Consider the following 20,281-nt stretch of genomic DNA (forward strand, 5'->3'; position numbering starts at 1 on the left):
AAAGGGCAACAAAAATGATGAGGGGTATGGAACGGCTGCCATATGAGGAGAGATTAATAAGATGGGGACCTTTCAGCTTGGAAAAGGGATGACTAAGGGGGGATATTATAGAGGTCTATAAAATCATGACTGGTATGGAGAAAGTAAAGAAGGAAGTGTTATTTACTTCTTCTCATAACACAAGAACTAGAGGTCAGCAAATGAAATTAATAGGCAGCATGTTTAAAACAAACAAAAAGAAGTATTTTTTAACACAACACGCAGTCAGCCTGTGGAACTCTTTGCCAGAGGATGTTGTGAAGGTCAAGACTATAACAGGGTTTAAAAAAGAACGAGATAAATTCATGGAGGATAGGTCCATCAATGGCTATTAGCCAGGATGGGGGAGTTGGTGACAGGGGATGGATCACCTGATGCTTACCTGTTCTGTTCATTCCGTCTGAAGCACCTGGCATTGGCCACTGTCAGAAGACAGGATACTGGGCTAGATGGGCTGACCCAGTATGACCCAGTACTTATGTTCTTATGAGAATGAATGGAACTGCCCTGCCTGCCCTGAAGAGCTTGCAGTCAGGGCCGGTGCAACCATTAGGTGAACTAGGCAGTCTCCCAGGGCACCAAGTGGTTGGGGGTGGCCAAAAGCGCGCTCTGGGGAGGAAGTGGACCGGAGGTGAACTGGGGCAGAGGGGCGCGGGGAGGGCCGTCTGCAGCAAGTAATGGTGGGGGTTGGGGGGCGGCACACAGGGCCCCAGCTCACCTCTGCTCCGCCTCCTCCTGTGAGTGCACCGTCCCGCTCTGCTTCTCTCCCTCCCAGGCTTGCGTGCCAAACAGCTGATTGGCGCTGCAAGCCTGGGAGGCAGGAGAAGCGGCGGCGTGCTCGGGGAGGAGGCAGAGCAGAGGTGAGCTGGAGCGGGGAGTTGCCACATGGCTCCCCAGGCCGAGGGGAGTTGCTGCACAGCTCCCTGAAGGGAGAGGGGGCGGCAGGGAGCTGCCGCAGGGGGGGCACCTCAGGGCAGAGGGGAGCTGCAGCGGGGGGGGGGGTGCTTCAGGGCGGGGGGGGCGCCTCAGGGCAGAGGGGGGGTACAAGGTGGAAGTTTCGCTTAGGCCGCAAAACATCCTTGCACCAGCCCTGCTTGCAGTCTAAATAGGCAAGACAGACACCAGGTGGAGGAACAAACAGACTGGTCAGTGTGATGACAGCATTATCTGTTTCTCTACATAAAATCCTTCTCCCTTTCAAAATTCACATCTCAGCTTTAACCTCACACAGCTGAATTTGTTATAAGCCTTTTATTTTTAATAGGAGATACTTTTTTATTCCAGGAAAAAAATGATATTTTCCATTACTACTTAGAATCTGCACTGTAGTTGAATAAGCACGTTATTATGACAAGAATTTCAAACACTACAGTGCTCCTTTTCCAAGAGAAGTCAGACTTTGGGAGAAGAATTCATTAGCTGGATATCTGTGCCCTATAATCTTTTAAACAAATGTTTTCTTTTTTTTTCCTGTGAGAAGAGCTCCATGCTGTTGCTAGGTTTCATTCCCCCCCCCCCCATCCCCCAGCTCTGAGTTAAATGTGATAGTTATGCATGGTAACAATTCATTTACTTGCCAAGAAATGTAAGTCCTTGGTTCCACCTTGGCCTAAGGCATTTTACGTTGTTGTTAACCATGTCTTTCACAATCAAGCAACAAAGCATCAGACATTCTGACTTGCACAACAGCACTGAAAGTGGCTTGTGAGACAAAGATTGCACGTTATATACTATATTTCTCTGTAAAAGATCTCTAGCTAACCCATGTCTTTCAAAATCTAGGACTACCAGTTCCCAGACCCGTTTGAAACTGAACTGTCCTCTGGTATCAGGTTCTGGTTTTTTTTTAAATTATTATTTCTATTAAGCAGCATTCTGAGGCCATATATTGTTTGGTGTTTTAAGACTGTGCGATAAACATTTTAGCTGCTATGACAAAAGCTAACTAAGATTAAAGTGCAACTCCAGATGAGAGTCAGAATTTCTGAAAGTCACAATAACCAACCAGGTTACTGGTCAATGGCATGCGTATTCCTGCCCTCGAGGGGACAAAATGTCTGACCTTGACAAATGCTACACTTAATGGAGAGCAACGTGAGTAATAGTTTTCATTGGACCCACTTCTGTTGGTGAAACGGACAACCTTTCGAGCTACAAAGGACAACCTACATAGGGCGACCAGACGTCCCGTTTTTAAGCCTTCTTCCAAGTGTCTGGACTTTTAGTTAAATACGGGCAAATTGTCCCTTATTTTCGGGGATCGCAGCACAGCCAGCAGTGGGGGGCAGCAAGCAGCCATGCCCCCCTCTTTGCACTCCCCAGCGGGTGCCGGAATCTTCCTTGCTGCCTCCTCAGTGGCAGCAGTGCCGGGGATGGGCAGTGAGAGCGCGCCTGGGAGCATCCTGAACTCCGCTGCTCCCCTCCCCGTTTCTGCTGCTGCTCCTGTCCCACCGCCCCCCTTACCTCCTGGGCAGCACTCCCGCCACACCGTCATCAGCTCCCGCCTTGCACGGCTGAGAAGCCAGAGCACGGTGTGCCCCCGCCTGGGGCAGCCCGCGGAGAAGGGGGTCCCTGCTTACCCATGGTGGGAGGATCCCTGCTCCTCCATATGGCGGGGCTCCGCTGGCCCTGTGGCAGTGGGAGCAGGCTGTGAGCAGTGTTTCACCTCACAGCCGACCCCCCCCCCCACGCACATGGAACCCCTAGTGGGGCACGGAAGAGCGTGTGTGTGGGGGGCAGTGATAACACCAGCCCTGCACTGGAGGGAGGGCTACAGAGAGCAGCGCGGGCAGGCTGCCCCATCCTGTGTGCAGGGAGACCTCAGGCTGCCCCATGCGCGGACATGCAGCGGGAGGGCTCGGACCACCAGCCATGTGGCCGTGCATGCAGGAAGGGTAGCGGGGGGATGGGGGAGGCATTGCTGGTGAGCTTGGACCAGGTGTGGGGAGGATGTCACAGGATGGCGGTGCGGTGACTCGGACGGGGGCGTGTTGCAGGCGGGCAGCGGGGTGGCTTGGGCCAGCCCCAGGCACCGGTGGGGAGGGGGACCTCAGGCTGGTCCCATGTGGGCGGGAGGCAGGGAGGGCTCAGGCAGGCCCAAGTGTGGTGGGGACTGGGGGATCTCAGGGAGGGCTTGGGCCAGACAGGGAGTGTCCCGTTTTCCCTTGGGGAAAATATGGTTACCCTTGACCTACAGGACTTGAAGAGGAACTCTGTGAAGCTCGACAACTTGTCTGTTTCACCAACAGAAGTTGGTCCAATGAAAGGTATTACCTCACCCACCTTGTCTCTCTCATATCCTGGGACCAACCCAGCTACAACACTGAAAGCACCAAGTCGAGCCTTTATATTTTAGTTTGAGGTCCTGAAATCTATACCTGATCTCTCTGTGTGCATTGTATATGGCCAGACCTTTGTCACTCTAGGCTGCTTATTCACTCAATATTTGTGCAGTGGGGGCGGAGGGGATAGAATTATTACTTATTGTATAGTGTACCAGAGAACAGGGAATCTGTTCTGGGGATATGTGGCAGCAGTTTGATCTCCAGTTCAATATTTTCAACTGACTGTAATACAAACATGATTTAGGGCTGATGTGACAAATTCTGGAGAGGATGTTAAGGTGAAAACCCAGAGCCAAGTACCTGGCTTGGGTAGCTGGGCTGGGTGTTTGGCAGGTGCATGAGAGAGGGAGGAGAAACCCACCATCAACATCAGGCACAAAGTTCCTGGGCAACCACTCCAAAGAGGCTCCTATCAAAAGTAACCTCAGTGGGCTGTCTAGCCTCACCCAGAACCATTCCTCATCCCCTACCCATCACCTGTGCTCTGCCATGCAGCAAGATTATATGGAGCAAGGTGTCATATAGAGGGAATCTCCTTCCCCTCCCTCTCTATTCATCCTTCCCCTTGCACAGCAGAAACCCACCTAAGCCACTAAGGCAGAGGAAAGCTCTGAATATTCCCCTAATGGGTAAAATTTATCTCTGGAACAATTCTGATGTCAGTGAAATTACATCAAGGATGAGTTTGGCTCTATGTGTAGAGCTTTACTGAAGGATGACGGAGGGCAGTTGTGTAACCTAGGGGATATGATTACTGACTAGAAGTATCTGAAGGAATTGTTTCGGGTATCCAAAGGATTAAGGTGTGATGAGGTGAAATTAACAAAAATTAAAAGAAATTAGGCCAAGGATCAGGAAATGTTTCCTCACAGTCATAGCTTTTTAGCATAGGGAATAGTCTTCCGGGTGACAGGCTAGAGGCTCAGTCCCGTGAGAGATTTTTAAGATTAGATTTGACAAAGCACCAGAGGGCGCGCTGTATTGAACAGTCCTGCCCTGAGCATTCGGGCCCTGATGCTCTTAAACTCATTCTTAGCTCTAACATCTGGGATTACTCACGTTCTTAAAGTTCAGCAGGTGCTAAAGTGCTTGGCTGGATCATGCCTGAAAAGGTCTGTTCCATCTCTGACTTTTGTGATTGTTCTACCCTGAGTTGAAGTGAAAGGGATTTTATTTAAAAAAACCAACCCACACTGCACATGTCTCAGTAACCTTGCCTAGCGTCACAGACCCTTCTCCTATCCCCTCTGGTATTCAGGGTTATTTACTTCAGATTATAATATCTGTGGTTTTGAAACATAATTGGCAGAGACTTGCAGGTTGATAGCCAATTGCCTGATCTGGACATTCGTTCATACTGTCTGAACTCCATTAAGCTAAGTATTGACTAGACCATGGCAATGGTGAACGCTGATGCCAGCTTAATTAACTTTTCAGTACCATGCCATCTATGTGACATCGGGGAATCCCAGTTTATGGCATCAGCTAGGAGTGAGAGAGACCAAGGTGAATCTTTGGTTCCTCTGATTCAGTGCAGATGAAAAAGTTGCAAATTTCTTCTTTTTCAAATTTTCTTTTCAAAAGCTTCCTATGTTTGTTATTTGAAACTATTTCTAATTTTTTTTAAAAAAAGTTTTTTGAACGCCTTAATAATTTCCCTTCTGAGCTGCTGGACAGCTACAAATGTCTACGCATATTTGCTATGTTAATAATTCAAACGATACTTTGCATCTTGAGCACAGGCACAGCTAGGCCAGAGAGAAGAAGGGAGTGGGAAAGGCAGCTGGCTGGACACCTGGCGAGAGCTAGTGAAACTGAGGTGAAACTGGCTTCACTAAACTGCCTGGGATACTAGGGGAAAATTTTCAGAAACACTGAAGTGACTTAGACTCTGAAGTCCCATTGCCTTTCAGTGAGGCTTAGGCTGCCAAGTGCTGGCCCAGATTTTTAAAGGCATTTAGGTGTTGCTGTACTCAATGTTGCAAGTTAGTCTCTAAGGTGCCACAAGTACTCCTGTTCTTTTTGCTGATTTAGAAGCCTAAATCCTATTGACCATCAATGGGATTTTGGCTCCCAAGTGCCTGTCACTTCTGAAAATAAGACATAGGCTCCTAAATCGGTTAGGCATTGTGACGCTAAGCACGGTAATGCCTAAATACTTTTAAAAAACTGAGCATGTCACTCTTGAAAATGTGATTTAGGCACCTAAATCACTTAGATGGTTTTGAAAATTTTACTTTAGAACTTTTGATGAAAACAAGGACATCTGCTCACCCTACAGTCGAGTGGAGGATACACTTCCCAGTCTTAGTACATGATCCATGCTGCAGAGGATAGTGAAAACCCCAAGATCACTTTGAGATATTCCTGGAAGTCAAGTCCTTGTCTACCTTAAAGTTAGCAATCAGCTCTATCCTGTGTATGTGAGCAACACTCAGCACAGCTAGTTAAATATCTTATCCCACTTTTACCCTCATTATTACAGATGAACAACTCTGTTTTTGTCAATTTGGATGACAGCTCAAACCCTTCTTGTTTGCACACGCAGTATATTAAGGTGTGTTGTTTTGATTTAACACAGGAAAATATAATTCAGTGCCTAAGGGAAAATAATTGGGGAAAGCCTTGATGTACCATAGTCTTTCTCTGTCCTTTACGTCTTTGTGGGTTGTATATTTCTGGTTCATTTGTTGCATTGTACTGTGTGAACACAGGGCCTCTTTTTCCTTATGGCCTAAGAATATTCATGCAGAAAATGTATTATTTAATTGTGGCCTGCTTTAGAATTTAATTCAGTCAAAAATGAAAGAGAATTGTCATTGTGCAAAGGGATACCTCTAGGAATGGGACTCACCGTGAGGCTAGCAGACAGATTATTACAGAAAATACATGTGGACATTGAGAAATGGGGTAAGAGGAGACACATCCTGTGTAAATTTTACAGGAAATTTGCTGATAATTTTTTAAAAAGTCATACATGATAAAGCTTTTTCCGTTTTTATAATCTAAGATGAAGATAGTAAAACCCAGGGCATGATAAATATTAGTTGTTGGTTGGTTGGTTCTGTGGTATTGCCCACAATGTGCTAGGTGGTTTTCAGACAGCCTTCCTCTGTAGCATGGAGCACGGGTCACTTGCTGGAGGATTCTCTGCTCCTTGAAGTCTTTAAACCACGATTTGAGGACTTCAATAGCTCAGACATAGGTGAGAGGTTTTTCGCAGGAGTGGGTGGATGAAATTCTGTGGCCTGCCGTTGTGCAGGAGGTCGGACTAGATGATCATAATGGTCCCTTCTGACCTTAGTAGCTATGAATCTATATAGTTCCTGACCTGGAGCTCACAATCTGAGGCCCCAGTCTGCAGACAACAATGTATGTGTTTGACTCAAGGATGGGCAGGCAGACAGAGCGTGGTGGAAAGGGGAGCAATACCTTCATACGGTGTTTTTGAACTGGTGGGTCACTGCTAGAGCTGAGAAAATTTTTTCAAACTAATAGTTTATTTGACCAAAAATGCAGTTTTGGTCGACCTGAAACTATTCACAAATTGAACATGAACATTTTCAGCCATTCACAAAACAGCCAGAGGTGAAAGTGGTGCTGCTTCCCTCTTCCCCCCACCATATAACCTTTACCTCGTTGGTTAGGGTGCTCACAGTGGATGCTGGAGACCCAGAATGCACTTTTTTGACTAATCAAAATTTGTATACATTTCAGATTTGATTGAACCGAAATCAAATTTATTTTCAATTTTTTTGGAACTGCCACTGTACAGAAAAATCATTTATTTGCCCTGCTCTAGCTGTAACTCCTACCGGGACATGGAAGGCAATCAGGGAGGTTGCAAGGCATTGAAAATGTTATTACGATCTAAAGCAGAGAAAATACAATTTTCAGAATTATTTCATGGTTCACAACACCTTCCAAGTTTGTGAGGTCAAATGTAGTTGTATTATATAGGCTTATCATTTATACACTTTTACTTTTATAGTAAACGTAAGGGGTTGTCAAAATGTTTGACTTCAAATAAGGAGCCAAGTTCCAACAACCTTAAAAGGCTGAAAAACCCTTGTGAAATAGAAAGGTCAAGGTGCTACTTAGCCATTGCATGGTCCAAATGATGTTAAGTTCAACTAGATTCACTCTACACGAGTGGTTTTCAACCTGTGGTCCCCAGACCACTGGGGTCGGCAGACTATGTCTAATATTTCCAAAGGGTCTACATCTCCATTTGAAATTTTTTAGGGGTCTGCAAATGAAAACAGGTTGAAAACCACTCCTTTAGGCAGTGCAGTCAGAAATTCTATGTTGTATCTTTCAGGAAAGGCAAACTAATACTATTTCTGCTAGTAGTAATAATGACGAGGGAGTTCTTTGAGTACCTGGTATTTTAAAATTCAAATATTTATAGAATTGTAACTGTGATGGATGATGTGATGAGAGAAGCGTCCCAGATTTGTTGATTCTTCTTTTGTTATTGCCTGTGTGGAATAATGGCCATGGTGCTGGAGCCATAAGCAGAATAAACTGCTTCTATGGTTATGGGACTCCTCAGCGTTGCTTTGCGTTTAATAACCTGCAAATGGCTCCTTTATTGCTCTGCTGTACTTAGTAGAGAGACTTATTAAATCTCTGCTAGGGGACACCAGTAAATAAATATTTTAGGGGTGAAATTCTGGCCCTATTGAAGTCAGTGGGAGTTTTACCATTGACGTCGATGGAGCCAGGATTTCACCCAGTATATCCCAAAGCCATCAGCTAGCGCAACAGGAACAGATACATGGGTGGAGAAAATATGAACAACAAAGAATAAATGACATTACAGGGAGCCAAAATACCGGCTAACTAATCTGAGATAAGGACCAAATCCAAGGCTCGGGTCACCACCCAACGAGCATAGAGTGTGAAAAGGGACACAATTAAAAGGAACTTTGCCCACCCCAGGCAGTAAAGTGGCTGCAGAGCTGCTCTGCCAAACCCATTTTAGCCACTGGTGTCACAGCATTAGCAGGAGGACCAGAGAATCCCCACAGAAGAGAAGATTCTGGCTTTGCCCCTTCCCTTATCCCCATCTCCACTTGCTCTGCGCATATTGCTTCTGGGGAGCCATGTTTGCTGCAGAGAGGGGTGCACCCTATCAATCTAGCACTCCCAGTGCGTGGCAGAACTTCCCCCATCCTGTTGCCAAGGGGGGAGGGGCCTTTCCAGCTGCAGCTTTCAGAATGATCAAAGATGAGATTTTTCAAAGTGTTCAGCACTGACCCTGCTCCCATGTTTTGCCACTGACTTCAACGGCAGTAGAGTTAGACCAATGTAGAGCGCTTGATCCCACCCTGAAATCTCACACTAATACCTACAGCATTCAATCCAGCCGAACAAATACCATTGACACTATAAATTCCAGTAATTTATTTTAATTTTTCCTTCTATGTTTTGATGTTGTTTGAATATTATTTGATTAGAATGTTGGGAAAAGTTACCCTAAAAAAGCATAGTGCACACAGATCAAAAGAGCCTTCTGTTTCACAGGAGCATGTGTGAACAAGCCATTCTGTGGTTAACTTTATCCAGATCAGCGTTAGAGGCTAGATATGTAGTTCATCTTGTTCATCTGAGAAGCAGACTTGGGCAGGAAAGAGTTTACCTGTCCTGTGAAAAATGGTGAGATTTCAAAAATATTTTCCCATTCCAAATTGAGGCAAAAAATCAATCTCAAACTTTTGTGAACAGGAAAAAAAATTTTCAGTTTGGTTCAACGGAAAGGGTTTTATTTCCATTTCAATTTTTTTAACTTTTTCTTTATTCTACATTAACTTGCATTTCTAAATAAAAAGTCATTTCACATTTAAAAAAATGGAACTTTTCATTTAGTGTCTCATTTTACTGGTTTCTGTGACAATTTCAAAGTTTCCAGAATTTTCAGAATGGGAAATGTTGAAATCAACCCTTTCCCATTAAGTTTCAGTTTCAGTGAATTGGCATTTTCTGAAGAAAAATATTTTTAGTCAAAAAATTCCCAGTCAGCTCCAATGAGGAGTCATGTATGTTTTTGTGTTTTTATTTTCTTTCCTTAGGGTTGAAGAGGATTTAGAGAGGCTCTGGAGAGAGAGTTCCAAGCCAAAACCCAGGCTGCCACATAAACCAGCATTGCTTAAGAAGCCATTAATCACCACTAAGAACAATGTTAGTCCAGCCCCTCCAGCAAAGCTGAAAGAAGACAAGATTCAAACCATGGACGAGGTAGACATTCTCCAGTACATTCAGGACAATGAATCTATCAGCAACCAAGACATGAGTCTCTTTTGAAGAGTCTGTTTCTTTTCTGTCTTCTGAGGCTGCCTTATCCAAGTGCCATTGACCTCTTATGTGAGGGAGGCAGGAGTTAGCTCAAATTCTTCATTGTCGCTACATTTGCCAACTTGTCATGATTAGGAGAGCAGAAAGTCTGATTATTTCACAAGCTCTAAGTGGTAAAGAGTATGTGTTTCTACTCAGTGTAATTATGGTCTAATGTCTTATATTTTCAGGCTTTTTTTTTAAGAGGTGTAAAAATATACAACACTACAGATTCTGTGTACTATAATCATATCAAATTATTGGATAACTGATTACTAGACTGAAAGGGCTCACGCAAACAGCCGAGGCTACAAGCATGAATACAGTCTGGTGGGGCCCCCTTCCCTCCATTAGCTGAATAAGAGACGGTATGTTTCAATTAACTGGAAATGTGATCCTTTTTCTTTTGTCCATCCTTGTAGTAACCTGCCCTCCCTTGCTGTCATTTTAGTGAGATGCAGCCAGTCAGTGCTTCTGTGGATACACTAAAATCCGCCTCCATTGTATCTCAGAGAGAGATTAAAATCCCAAGTTGCCTGACTGTTCTTCCCTTATTCAGGCACTCATTTTGTCCCAGAGAAAGTTGTCCCTACCCCCAGATAGATACAGCCATATAGTGTCAATGTCTGGCCATTGGTTGTTTAGGTACACAAATTCCAGCTCAGGGGAGATCTAGTGCAATAGTGAAACAAGGCTAGACACTGCAAATCTATGTACAGATTTTCTGACTACGGATAGTCAGCACAGGGACATGGCGCAGAGTTAGCAAATGACTGGAGCTGTATTTCAAGCCATCTGTAGATACACAGACACTGAAATGTTTAGGAAGTTTGGATCTTTCTCCTGATCTAAACTTCAGGGCTTGGGACCATCCCTATAAAGACATGGGAGTGGAATGATGCTCAATGGTGGTCCCTTTGGTATCTGTTTAATTTTTATAGCCAGGCAAGAGCAACTCTGGGGTGATAAGACATTTTTTTTAAAAAAAATCTGTATATTTTGGTGAAATTTTAGTGCCCGTGAAAAGTAAGAAATTAACCCAGCACCTCACCAGCAGCCTGCACTGCCCCTCCTATTCCAGAGCTAGGGCTCTCTTCTTGAATGTGCTGAATTATAATTTGGGCAAGTGTCTGTAACCTCAATTGAGACCACTGAACGCATCTTACCTGCGAACTAAATCAGACTGGAGGCAAGGTCTCCAGCCGTGAAATGCTAGTATATTTAAGCCATGTCACACACCCCAGATCTGCCTTTTTAATGCATAACATCATAGCTTCTAAAGCGTTTTAAAAATATATTTTTAATAATTATCATGTTCTCTATTAATAATTTTCACTTTATTCCAAAAGATAATGTATTAAGTACATTTTTGTTTAAATGAACAAAAAAATCAATATTAGATCTGAACCATGTAAATAAGATTCACTATAATAAAATGACATGTTAACCTGTAAATACTGTTGTTCTTTATTATATCCTAAAGTAAGGGATGATGAGAGTAGAAAGTTGGGTTCTAATTACCTAAGCTGTGATGAATGTTCCATTTTTATTGCCATATGAGTGCAGTAAAATATGTGTTTAAATAAGAAAATATTGAAGCACTGTTCAGATAAAGCTTACTGATGAACATAGAACTCTGTCTATGGTTTTTATGTGGCTTCCATTAGTATCTGAGCAAAATATTTAATTAGCCTCCACAAACTTTTTTTCCTCGTCTGCAGATTATAGTGATCTCAGCCCAAGAAGCCCTGGAATGCAATTCCTTCCGAGGACATGCTCAGTTGAGACAGAATATTGACTTGGTGTCCAACAGAATGTAATAAGACGAGCATGAAATGGATTTTTATTAACACTATTGAGCTGCTTGTGAATAATTTTGGGACTATACTTGTCTAAGCATGTGTGTGTGTATAATTCTCTGTTGAATTCTCTGGAAATTTTGTTTAGTGGCATTTTTGACTCCTTTTGAGTGCTTAAACAGCCACATCTAGTGACTTTTCAAGGTTTGTCTGGTGACTTCCTGCTATGTAGAGTTGGCAACAAACTAAAAAAAAAAAAAAGCACTCAGTGTTGGCCTAACTCTGCTCCCTCAAAATTAACAATTACAGTCCCTTTGACTTCAGTGGAAGAAGAGTTCAGCAGAGCATTTTTGAAAATGCTACCATATGGTATCCTGTAATTTATATAATTAGAAGCTATCATGAAAGTTACTTGGTTCGGAGGGGTGAATAACAAATCACAGATTTTCCAAGTATCACTTCACTGTTGCAAGAAATGTCATTTTCTTAGAGCTATATAGGAATAAATTCCAGCAGAGTAACCCCTAAATAGAACTTCTGCAATCAAAGAATTTTCTTTTTCAACAGGATGCTCAAGGATTCTGGAGTCAGGTTTTTCAGGAAGACATGGTAATCTCCAGCTGTTTGGTAATAAAAACAATACACAAGAGTGGCATACCACAGAGAAACACAGGGCTCTCTGATGTGTCCATTCACTAAAGTGATGATGGACAGGCAATTGTTTAGATCAGTGGTCTCCAACCTTTTTACACCCAAGATCACTTTTGGAATTTAAGGGCAACCCAGGATTTACCCCGCCCCTTTCCTGAGGCCCCACCCCTTGCCTAATACTCCTCCCCACTCGCTCCATCCCACCCCTCTCCGTCACTCACTCTCCTCCACCCTCACTCACTTCCACCGGGCTGGAGTAAGGGGTTGCGGTTCGGGAGGGGGTGTGGGCTCTGGGCTGGGGCCGAGGGGTTCGCAGTGTGGGAGGGGGCTCTGGGCTGAGCCTGGGGCAGGGGGTTGGGGTGCAGAAGGGGATGAGAGGTGCAAGATCTGGGAGGGAGTTTGGGTGCAGGAGGGGGCTCCAGGCTGGGGCAGAGTGTTGGGGTGTGGAGGGGGGTATAGGGTGCTGACTCTGGGAGGGGATCAGGGCTGGGGCAGGGGTTTGGGGTGCAGAAAGGGATATGGGGTGCTGGCTCTGGAAGGTCAGAGCTTGGGCAGAGTGTTGGGATGCAGGAGGGGGTGGGAGTGCTGGCTCAGGGAGGGGGGTCAGGGCTGGGGCTTAGGATGCAGGAGGGGATTCAGGGTGCAGGAATGCATATGGGGTGCTGGCTCTGGGAGGGGGCTCAGGGCTGGTTTGGGGTTCTGACTCTGGGAGGGGGCTGGGGGTTGGGGTGCGGCCTCCTGCTGGGAACACTTACCTCGGTTGGTTGCGCAGCATGGCTTCCACTAAGGCAGGCTCCCTGCCTAACCCGACCCCACGCAGCTTCCGGAAGGGGCCAACGTGTCCCCGTGGCCCCTGGGGCAGGTGTGGGTGGCAAATGACTCTGTGCGCTGCCCCTCTCTGCAAGTGCTGCCTCTGCAGCTCCCATTGGCCACAGCTCCCTGTTCCTGGCCAAAGGGAGCTGCGGGGACGGTGCTTGCAGGCAGGAGCAGCACACAGAGGGAGACCCCTGCCTCCCCCTCCCCCCCCCGCCCCTGGGGCTGCACTGGCTGCTTCTTGGAGCAGCATGGGGCCAGGGCAGGCAGGGAGCTTGTCTTAGCAGCAGCCCCACTGTGCCACCACAGATTGCAATCGACTGGGAGATCCTCTAGGATCGACTAGTCGATCGCGATTGACCCGTTGGTGACCACTGATTTAGATGGTAGCATGCTCAGTCTAATGAGTAGTGAAACCAAATCTGGACAATACCTGAAACATACAACTATTTCAACATGTGTTGGTAAAAATCTAGGGCTAGATGATCAGCTAGCATAAATCAGCAAAGCCGCATAGAAATCATTGATGCTATGCTACTTCATGACACCTGAGGATTTGCCTCCTAACTTTCTTTCTGTGAAAATGTGTCTAGAAAAATCTAATATTTAGAATCTCATGTAGATGATTAGCAGCTTTGTGGTTGCCAATCAATCTGACCTGATCTAAACAGATGGGATGTGACTAGTCTGATAATCTTGGGTCTATGATAATGGGTGAAATTTGATGACAAGGTGTAATTGAAAATGTATGCCTGCCTGATATATGTAGGTTGTTACAAAAACCTGATTTCCCTTTAAGAAGCAAGGTTGGGACCCTGAAATGAATAGGTTGTTAAGTGTTTCTATTGCAAGATGTGCTTCATCCTCTTTTAAATGTTTATTAACATCTTTCACAAAGCTATCTGTGCTCTATATTTACCCAAATAGCACATTTCTTATTGCTCCTACCATTTCTGTTCGCTCTTTGAGTTTCTTGGGCATTGTCACTAATGATCCCAAAATTCCCATATATTATTTCATTGGTGGTAATTATTAATGCCAATAATCTCACCTCAAAAGAGCTAACAATAACTTTTCATTATGTTAGCAATCACTCCTTGGCCAGGCGTGCCAAGGATCCCAGCTATACATTGCTGACCCTAAACAAGAAAGTCTCAAGGCTTCTATGGGTTATTTCTCTATTTATTGTTTTGTGCACCTGGGCCTTTCTTAGCTTATCTTTTTTTTTTTTTTTACCCTCTATTTGCTGTGTCTGGCTATAGTTGTAGTTTTCTGCCTAGAAGCACAACCTCCCGAGATGGGGAATAATGGGGAAAATTAGGTTGTTGCTTCTTGTCTGAAGAGTCAACAGGTAGGCCCTGGAAAACTAGGCTTGCATTCTGGTAAAATGAGCATCTGTTTGGGCTGTCAGTAGGATTTGAACCTGGAACCTTTAACTTTAAAAGTATGAGCCTGTATCAGGTGAAATAAGGGAGCAACCTCCTTACCTGGCAGCAGTGACAGGCTTTTATCCTTTTGAGGATCAGCCATTAGAGGAAGACAAAAATAACACTGGTTTCAGAGGGGTAGCCGTGTTAGTCTGTATCAGCAAAAACAATGATGAGTCCTTGTGGCACCTCAGAGACTAACAAATTTATTTGGGCATAAGCTTTCATGGGCTAAAACCCACTTCATCAGATGCATGGCATGAAAAATACAGTAAGCAGAATATATACTAGAGCACATGAAAATATGGGAGTTGCCTTAACAAGTGTGGGGTCAGTGCTAACGAGCCAATTCAATTAAGGTGGAAGTGGCCTATTCTCAACAGTTGACAAGAAGGGGTAAATACCAAGGGAGGGGAAATTGCTTTTGTGGTGCTAATGAGGCCAATAACACTGGGCTAGTGTGGATTATACTGGTTCAATCCTACTAATCCACTCTATAGAGTTAAGTGCCTTCACATTGAGCCCAGATAGCTCTTTATCAGGGACAAATCCAGAGAAGGAACAGGAAATTCCCATAGAGGCAGACATTTTAGATCCTATATTAAAACAAAACACAACCATGCTCACAGGAAACTGGCAGACACATGAGAAAACTGGCAGACACATTTACTGAGATACACTTGTCAGTCTTGCAACAGTTCCCCAGGTTCTCATCCTGTATATTATTTCATCAAACTATATGATGAGATAAATACAATGATACTGACCTATTTCTTTACAGAGTGGTAATTGCAGGATTGACTTAGCCTTCCAGATGTTGGCCATGCAATAGCTCATGCCTGTCAGGGCTTTACACAGTAATTATATTGAATGAAATCTGTACCATTTGTATTTCACACTGCTCCTTTATCCATTTCTATTTTCTGTGCTTTTCCACTTTTGGTTTGACCTGGCAATAGCGTGTCAGGGTTTTTATAATGCTACCAAATGAAGTGTGTGGATTTGTATTTAACACTGTGACTTTTGCTCTATTCTATTTCTAGCTAATTAGTAGCTTTCTGAAAGAAGTGTGTGTTTCATGACTCACCCACCTTCTGAGGTGAGAGACCTTAAAAAATGTGAGTGTACTAGAAAAAGTCAATGTTTTCCTTTCCCGGGAAGAGCTGTATTTTAGTACTGCTACTTTGGAATTCTGCAGCAACTGCTAGTAGAGAACCCCAAAGGGTCTCAGACATACAAACACTAACAAACTTAGCATTACAAAACCCCTATGAAGCAGGTAACTATTTTTATTACTATAATTTGTGTTACAGTAGCACCAATTAATAGTGGGGTTTCATTGTATTAGGCACTCTGCAAACATAGAGCTGAGAAAGAAAAAGAGCTGAAGAACTCATAATCTAAACTGACAAGACAGGATGGGAGAAAAGCAAATATCATCTCCATTTTACAGATGGGGTACTGAGGCATAAAGAAACCAACTGTTATGTCTAAGGTCACATGGGAAATCTGTGGCATAGCTGGAAATTGAACCTAGATGGCCTGAATCCCAAACTAGCAACTTAACCACAAGACCAGCTTTCTTCTCTAGTATTATACCCGTTTGACAGATGAGGAAATGGAAAGATAGGCTGATTTACCGTCACACAGTTAAACGAGAAGCTGTAGCTAGGAAAAAACACAGATCTGCATCCTACCCTGGTCATGAACCTTTGAGGTGACCTGAAAATGAAAAACAAATGGGCTTGTGGTATTTTTTTAGGGTGTTTGTTTGTTTGTTGCTTCTTTATGATGTATAAAGATGGCCTGAAATATTTTTCCAAAAAAAGCTTTATTGCTTTTTTCTTGTATTAGAAAGTCAGGAAAACTCTATAGTCACTAGACAACCAGTAAAATGATGACATCACAACTGACAAAAGTGAAAGATGAACAATTTGAGAGAGAGTGGGACTTTTATACAGACTGTTGTATTTTGTTTCTGGTAAAACCTATTTAATTCCAAAATGTGTAACTAACAGTTGGGAGAAAAATGTCTTTATTAAAAATTCAGTACTCCTAATCCTTTAATAAGGGTGTAGGAACTCACAATACACAACACTGGCATCTCCAAGCAATCTTCTGCGAAGCTAAGGAAGACCACATTTGAGATGCCTGGAACTTTTTAAAGTAAAACACTGGAAGGAAACGAATAAACTTTTAAGTGACTGGTCTCTTGGGACTGGAAGCAACATGAATATTTTGTGATCTTGGTGTATAGCAACCATCACTAAGTCCAGCTTGCCTGGGTGGCAAGATAGACTGGAATGTCCAAGGGGACTGTGACAGGTTCGATCACAGAAACTCCCTCAATACTGTCACTAGATGTTCTGGGATACCATGAGAACAAACCCCCCTGCCAGAGAACAGTTCCCTACACTCCTGTCTTGCTGAGTAAGACACTGCAGTCAACTACAGCACAGACCAAGTGGTGGGCCACGCCCCCCCCCCTGCAGTTCACTGAAACTGAGATCCACTCAGCTCAGGGGCTTCTTAGTTAAAAGAGACTTTCCAAGCACTCAATATTCAGTCTTTCTGGTAGCCCACACCCCAAATGAATCCGTTTTACTCTGTACAAAGCTTATACAGGGTAAACTCATAAATTGTCCACCCTCTATAATACTGATAGAAAGATATGCACAGCTGTTTGCTCCCCCAGGTATTAATTACTTACTCTGGGTTAAATAATAAGCAAAAGTGATTTTATTAAGTATAGAAAGTAGGATTTAAGTGGTTCCAAGTAATAACAGACAGAACAAACTAAGTTACCAAGCAAAATAAAACAAAACATGTAAATCTAAGCCTAATACAGTAGGAAACTGATTACAGATAAAATCTCACTCTCAGAGATGTTCCAATAAGCTTCTTTCACAGACTGGACTCCTTCCTAGTCTGGGCCCAATCCTTTCCCCACTCCTTTCCCCTGGTACAGTTCTTGTTAGCTCCATCTTAGGTGGTAATTAGGGGATTTCTCATGACTGGGACCTCCTTTGTTCTGTTCCACCCCCTTATATAGCTTTGGCACAAGGCGGGGGTCTTTTGTCTCTCTGGGTCTCCACCCCTCCTTCTAAATGGAAAAGCACCAGGTTTAAGATGGATTCCGGTACCAGGTGACATGGTCACATGTCCTGTGAGACCCCAAGCCTTCATTCTTCTTGGCCTGACTCACAGGAAGACTTGCAAGTAAACAGAGCCATTTACAACCAACTGTCCTAGTTGATGGGAGCCATCAAGGTTCCAAACCACCATTAATGGCCCACACTTTGCATAATTACAGTAGGACCTCAGAGTTATATTTCATATTTCTAGTTTCAGATACAAGAATGATACATTTATACAAATAGGATGACTACACTCAGTAGATTATAAGCTTTGTAATTATACCTTACAAGAAACCTTTTGCATGAAGCATATTCCAGTTACATTATATTCACACTCAGTAGCATATTTTCATAAAATCATACGGAGTTCAACGTCACAGGGACTGTCTGTGACTCCATGGTAAGATGGTTATAGTGCTTCGGGAGTTCACTCTAGTTACTGCGTTGGAGAAATCTAATGATAGAAAACACAATCCAGGCCATTTGGGGTCTCTGTCCTGCGTCTTGACAGTCTGCACTGAAGGTGGCACTCATGGTTGTGAACCACTCCAGACAGTGTGACAGGGCTCATTCCCTCATTCAAAGTCATACAGAAAATCAGTGGCTGAGCTGGACGGAGGCTTAGGAATTGTGATGCTATCTGTTCCCTAATCTGAATAATGATAACACTCTCTCTCAGCCATTTTTGATGCGACATATGAGGTTGACGTTTGGTTGGAGGAGTTGGCTACAGACATTCCTATCACATGCATATGGAGAATCTTAAGCATTATCCCAGCTGAATAATTTTGCCTACAGCTGGCTGTAATGTTGTGTTTCCTTAAGGCTCCCATGTGGCTGTAATGTGAGAAGGATAAACATTGCTAGTAGCTTCAATGGTTTATACACAAACTCTTATAGGTTGTGGAGGCATTTGCTGGAACTCTGCCAATATAATAGTGTTGAGTCTGTTCTGTGCATGTGCCTGGAGTCATTGCCAGACACTGACTGTCCAGCCAAAAATATATTGGCAGCAGGTACAGGAGGGATTTCTTTCTTGTCTATCCATTCAGACGAAAGAATGGTGTGCCATTAGCTTGTCATGGATGAAGCACAATGCTGTCTCTCAGACCAAGGGAAGAGATTGTGTCATCTCCTGTATGAAATCCCCTCCAAACATAGCTCCCTCTCTATCTGCCATTTGCTCCTCTTCCTAGCAAAAACTTGTAAAAAGGTCTGAGGTCCTCCAAAAGCTTCTTGCAAAATGGGCCTTTGTAACTTAATTCATATAATGTCATCCAGCAACAAAAAGGGAAAAAAAGTAGAGCAGGGTGGGAAACGGTTTTTCCATCCTGGGAAAATTTTTGATATTATAAAAATGTTTGAGTCCCAAAAAGGGACAAAAAGTTGAAAATTTAGTGAACCAAAACTCAAAAAATATTTCAGTTTGGGTCAGTCTCAATGTTTCAAGTTTGATTTTTATCTTTTTATTTAAAAAAAGATACAATACATTAACTTACATTTGGAAATGAAAAGTCATTTTGAACTGAAAAAACAGAACTTTTTTTTTCAAAAATGTTGAAATGGGACTTTTCAACTATTTCAAAACGTTGTTTGAAGTGTTTCCGAAATGGGAACTCTGTTCCTGATGAATAAAAAAAAAAAATGTTGTTGAAAAATTCCCGACCACCTCTAGAAAAAATGTCATTGTACCCAGCCGTGAGTATTGCCTGAAGCATCCACTGGGGAGATGGGCTAGATTGTCTCCTATGGGGGCTTTCCCCAGTAGGGGACTGTACGCTGCGTATTAGACTCTCAGAGCCTGATGGTCAATTACCACCAACATCCCTGTATGCCACTCTGGCAGCATAAAGGAACCTTTAAAAGCAGCTTCATAAGGCTGTCCCCCCGCACAGCAGCCTCCCGGTCAGCACACATCTAGCATTAGGGCTCTATGCCAGCTCTACTCTCAGACCAGGTGTATAGCTGGAGGGCATCCATAGGAAAGTTCCCTGTGCCAGGCCCAGAACAGGGAATGCAAAGATCACATAAAACAACCTCTACTCCTATCCCTCCATCTCTGCACCAAGCTCAAGAACAGAGGACTGACTGAGAATGTGGTTCTCAGAACTAATCTCTCCCTTTGGGGTGGGGTATCCCATTCCATGGAGAAAGAGGGTTTTGCCCCAAAACTCTAAAAACTGCTAAGAAGTGAACATACATTCTCTGTCTACAAAGCTGTTGAATATTTACAGCCAAGCATACATTAGCTGCAGGGTTATGTGGGTGGGGAACTTATCACAAACACTAGGGATACATTTGATCCTGTTTGTTATGGGCATTTTGTTAATTAACCATACATCAATTGTAACATTTCTGTGTTAGGATGACACAGGGTATACAAGCCCTGGTCTACACTACGAGTTTAGGTTGAATTTAGCAGCATTAGGTCAATTTAACCCTGCACCCATCCACACAACGAAGCCATTTTGTTTGACTTAAAGGGCTCTTAAAATCAATTTTTGTACTCCTCCCCGATGAAGGGATTAGCGCTAAAATCAACATCACTGGGTCGAATTTGGGGTAGTGTGGATGCAATTCGACGGTATTGACCTCCGGGAGCTATCCCGGAGTGCTCCATTGTGACCACACTGGACAGCACTTTCAACTCAGATGCACTAGTCAGGTACACAGTAAAAGCCCCAGGAGCTTTTGAATTTCATTTCCTGTTTGGCCAGCATGGTGAGCTCATCAGG

General features: G+C 43.7%; 1 protein-coding gene across 3 annotated transcripts in view; it reads left to right on the forward strand.

Moving 5' to 3' along the window:
* Positions 1–11,268, forward strand: part of HS1BP3 (HCLS1 binding protein 3) — a 78,257-nt gene extending 66,989 nt beyond the window's left edge. For 2 of the 3 annotated variants that reach the window (XM_073335913.1, XM_073335912.1), the window contains exon 7: positions 9,458–11,268. In XM_073335913.1, coding sequence (XP_073192014.1) covers positions 9,458–9,689 — 232 coding nt within the window. In that variant the 3' untranslated portion in view covers positions 9,690–11,268. The remainder of the gene's footprint in view (positions 1–9,457) is intronic. The other variant, XM_073335914.1, reaches the window with a different exon arrangement.
* Positions 11,269–20,281: the final 9,013 nt, after the last annotated feature.

Source organism: Lepidochelys kempii, chromosome 3 (assembly GCF_965140265.1).
Source record: "Lepidochelys kempii isolate rLepKem1 chromosome 3, rLepKem1.hap2, whole genome shotgun sequence".
In the NCBI taxonomy this organism is placed as follows: Eukaryota; Metazoa; Chordata; order Testudines; family Cheloniidae; genus Lepidochelys; species Lepidochelys kempii.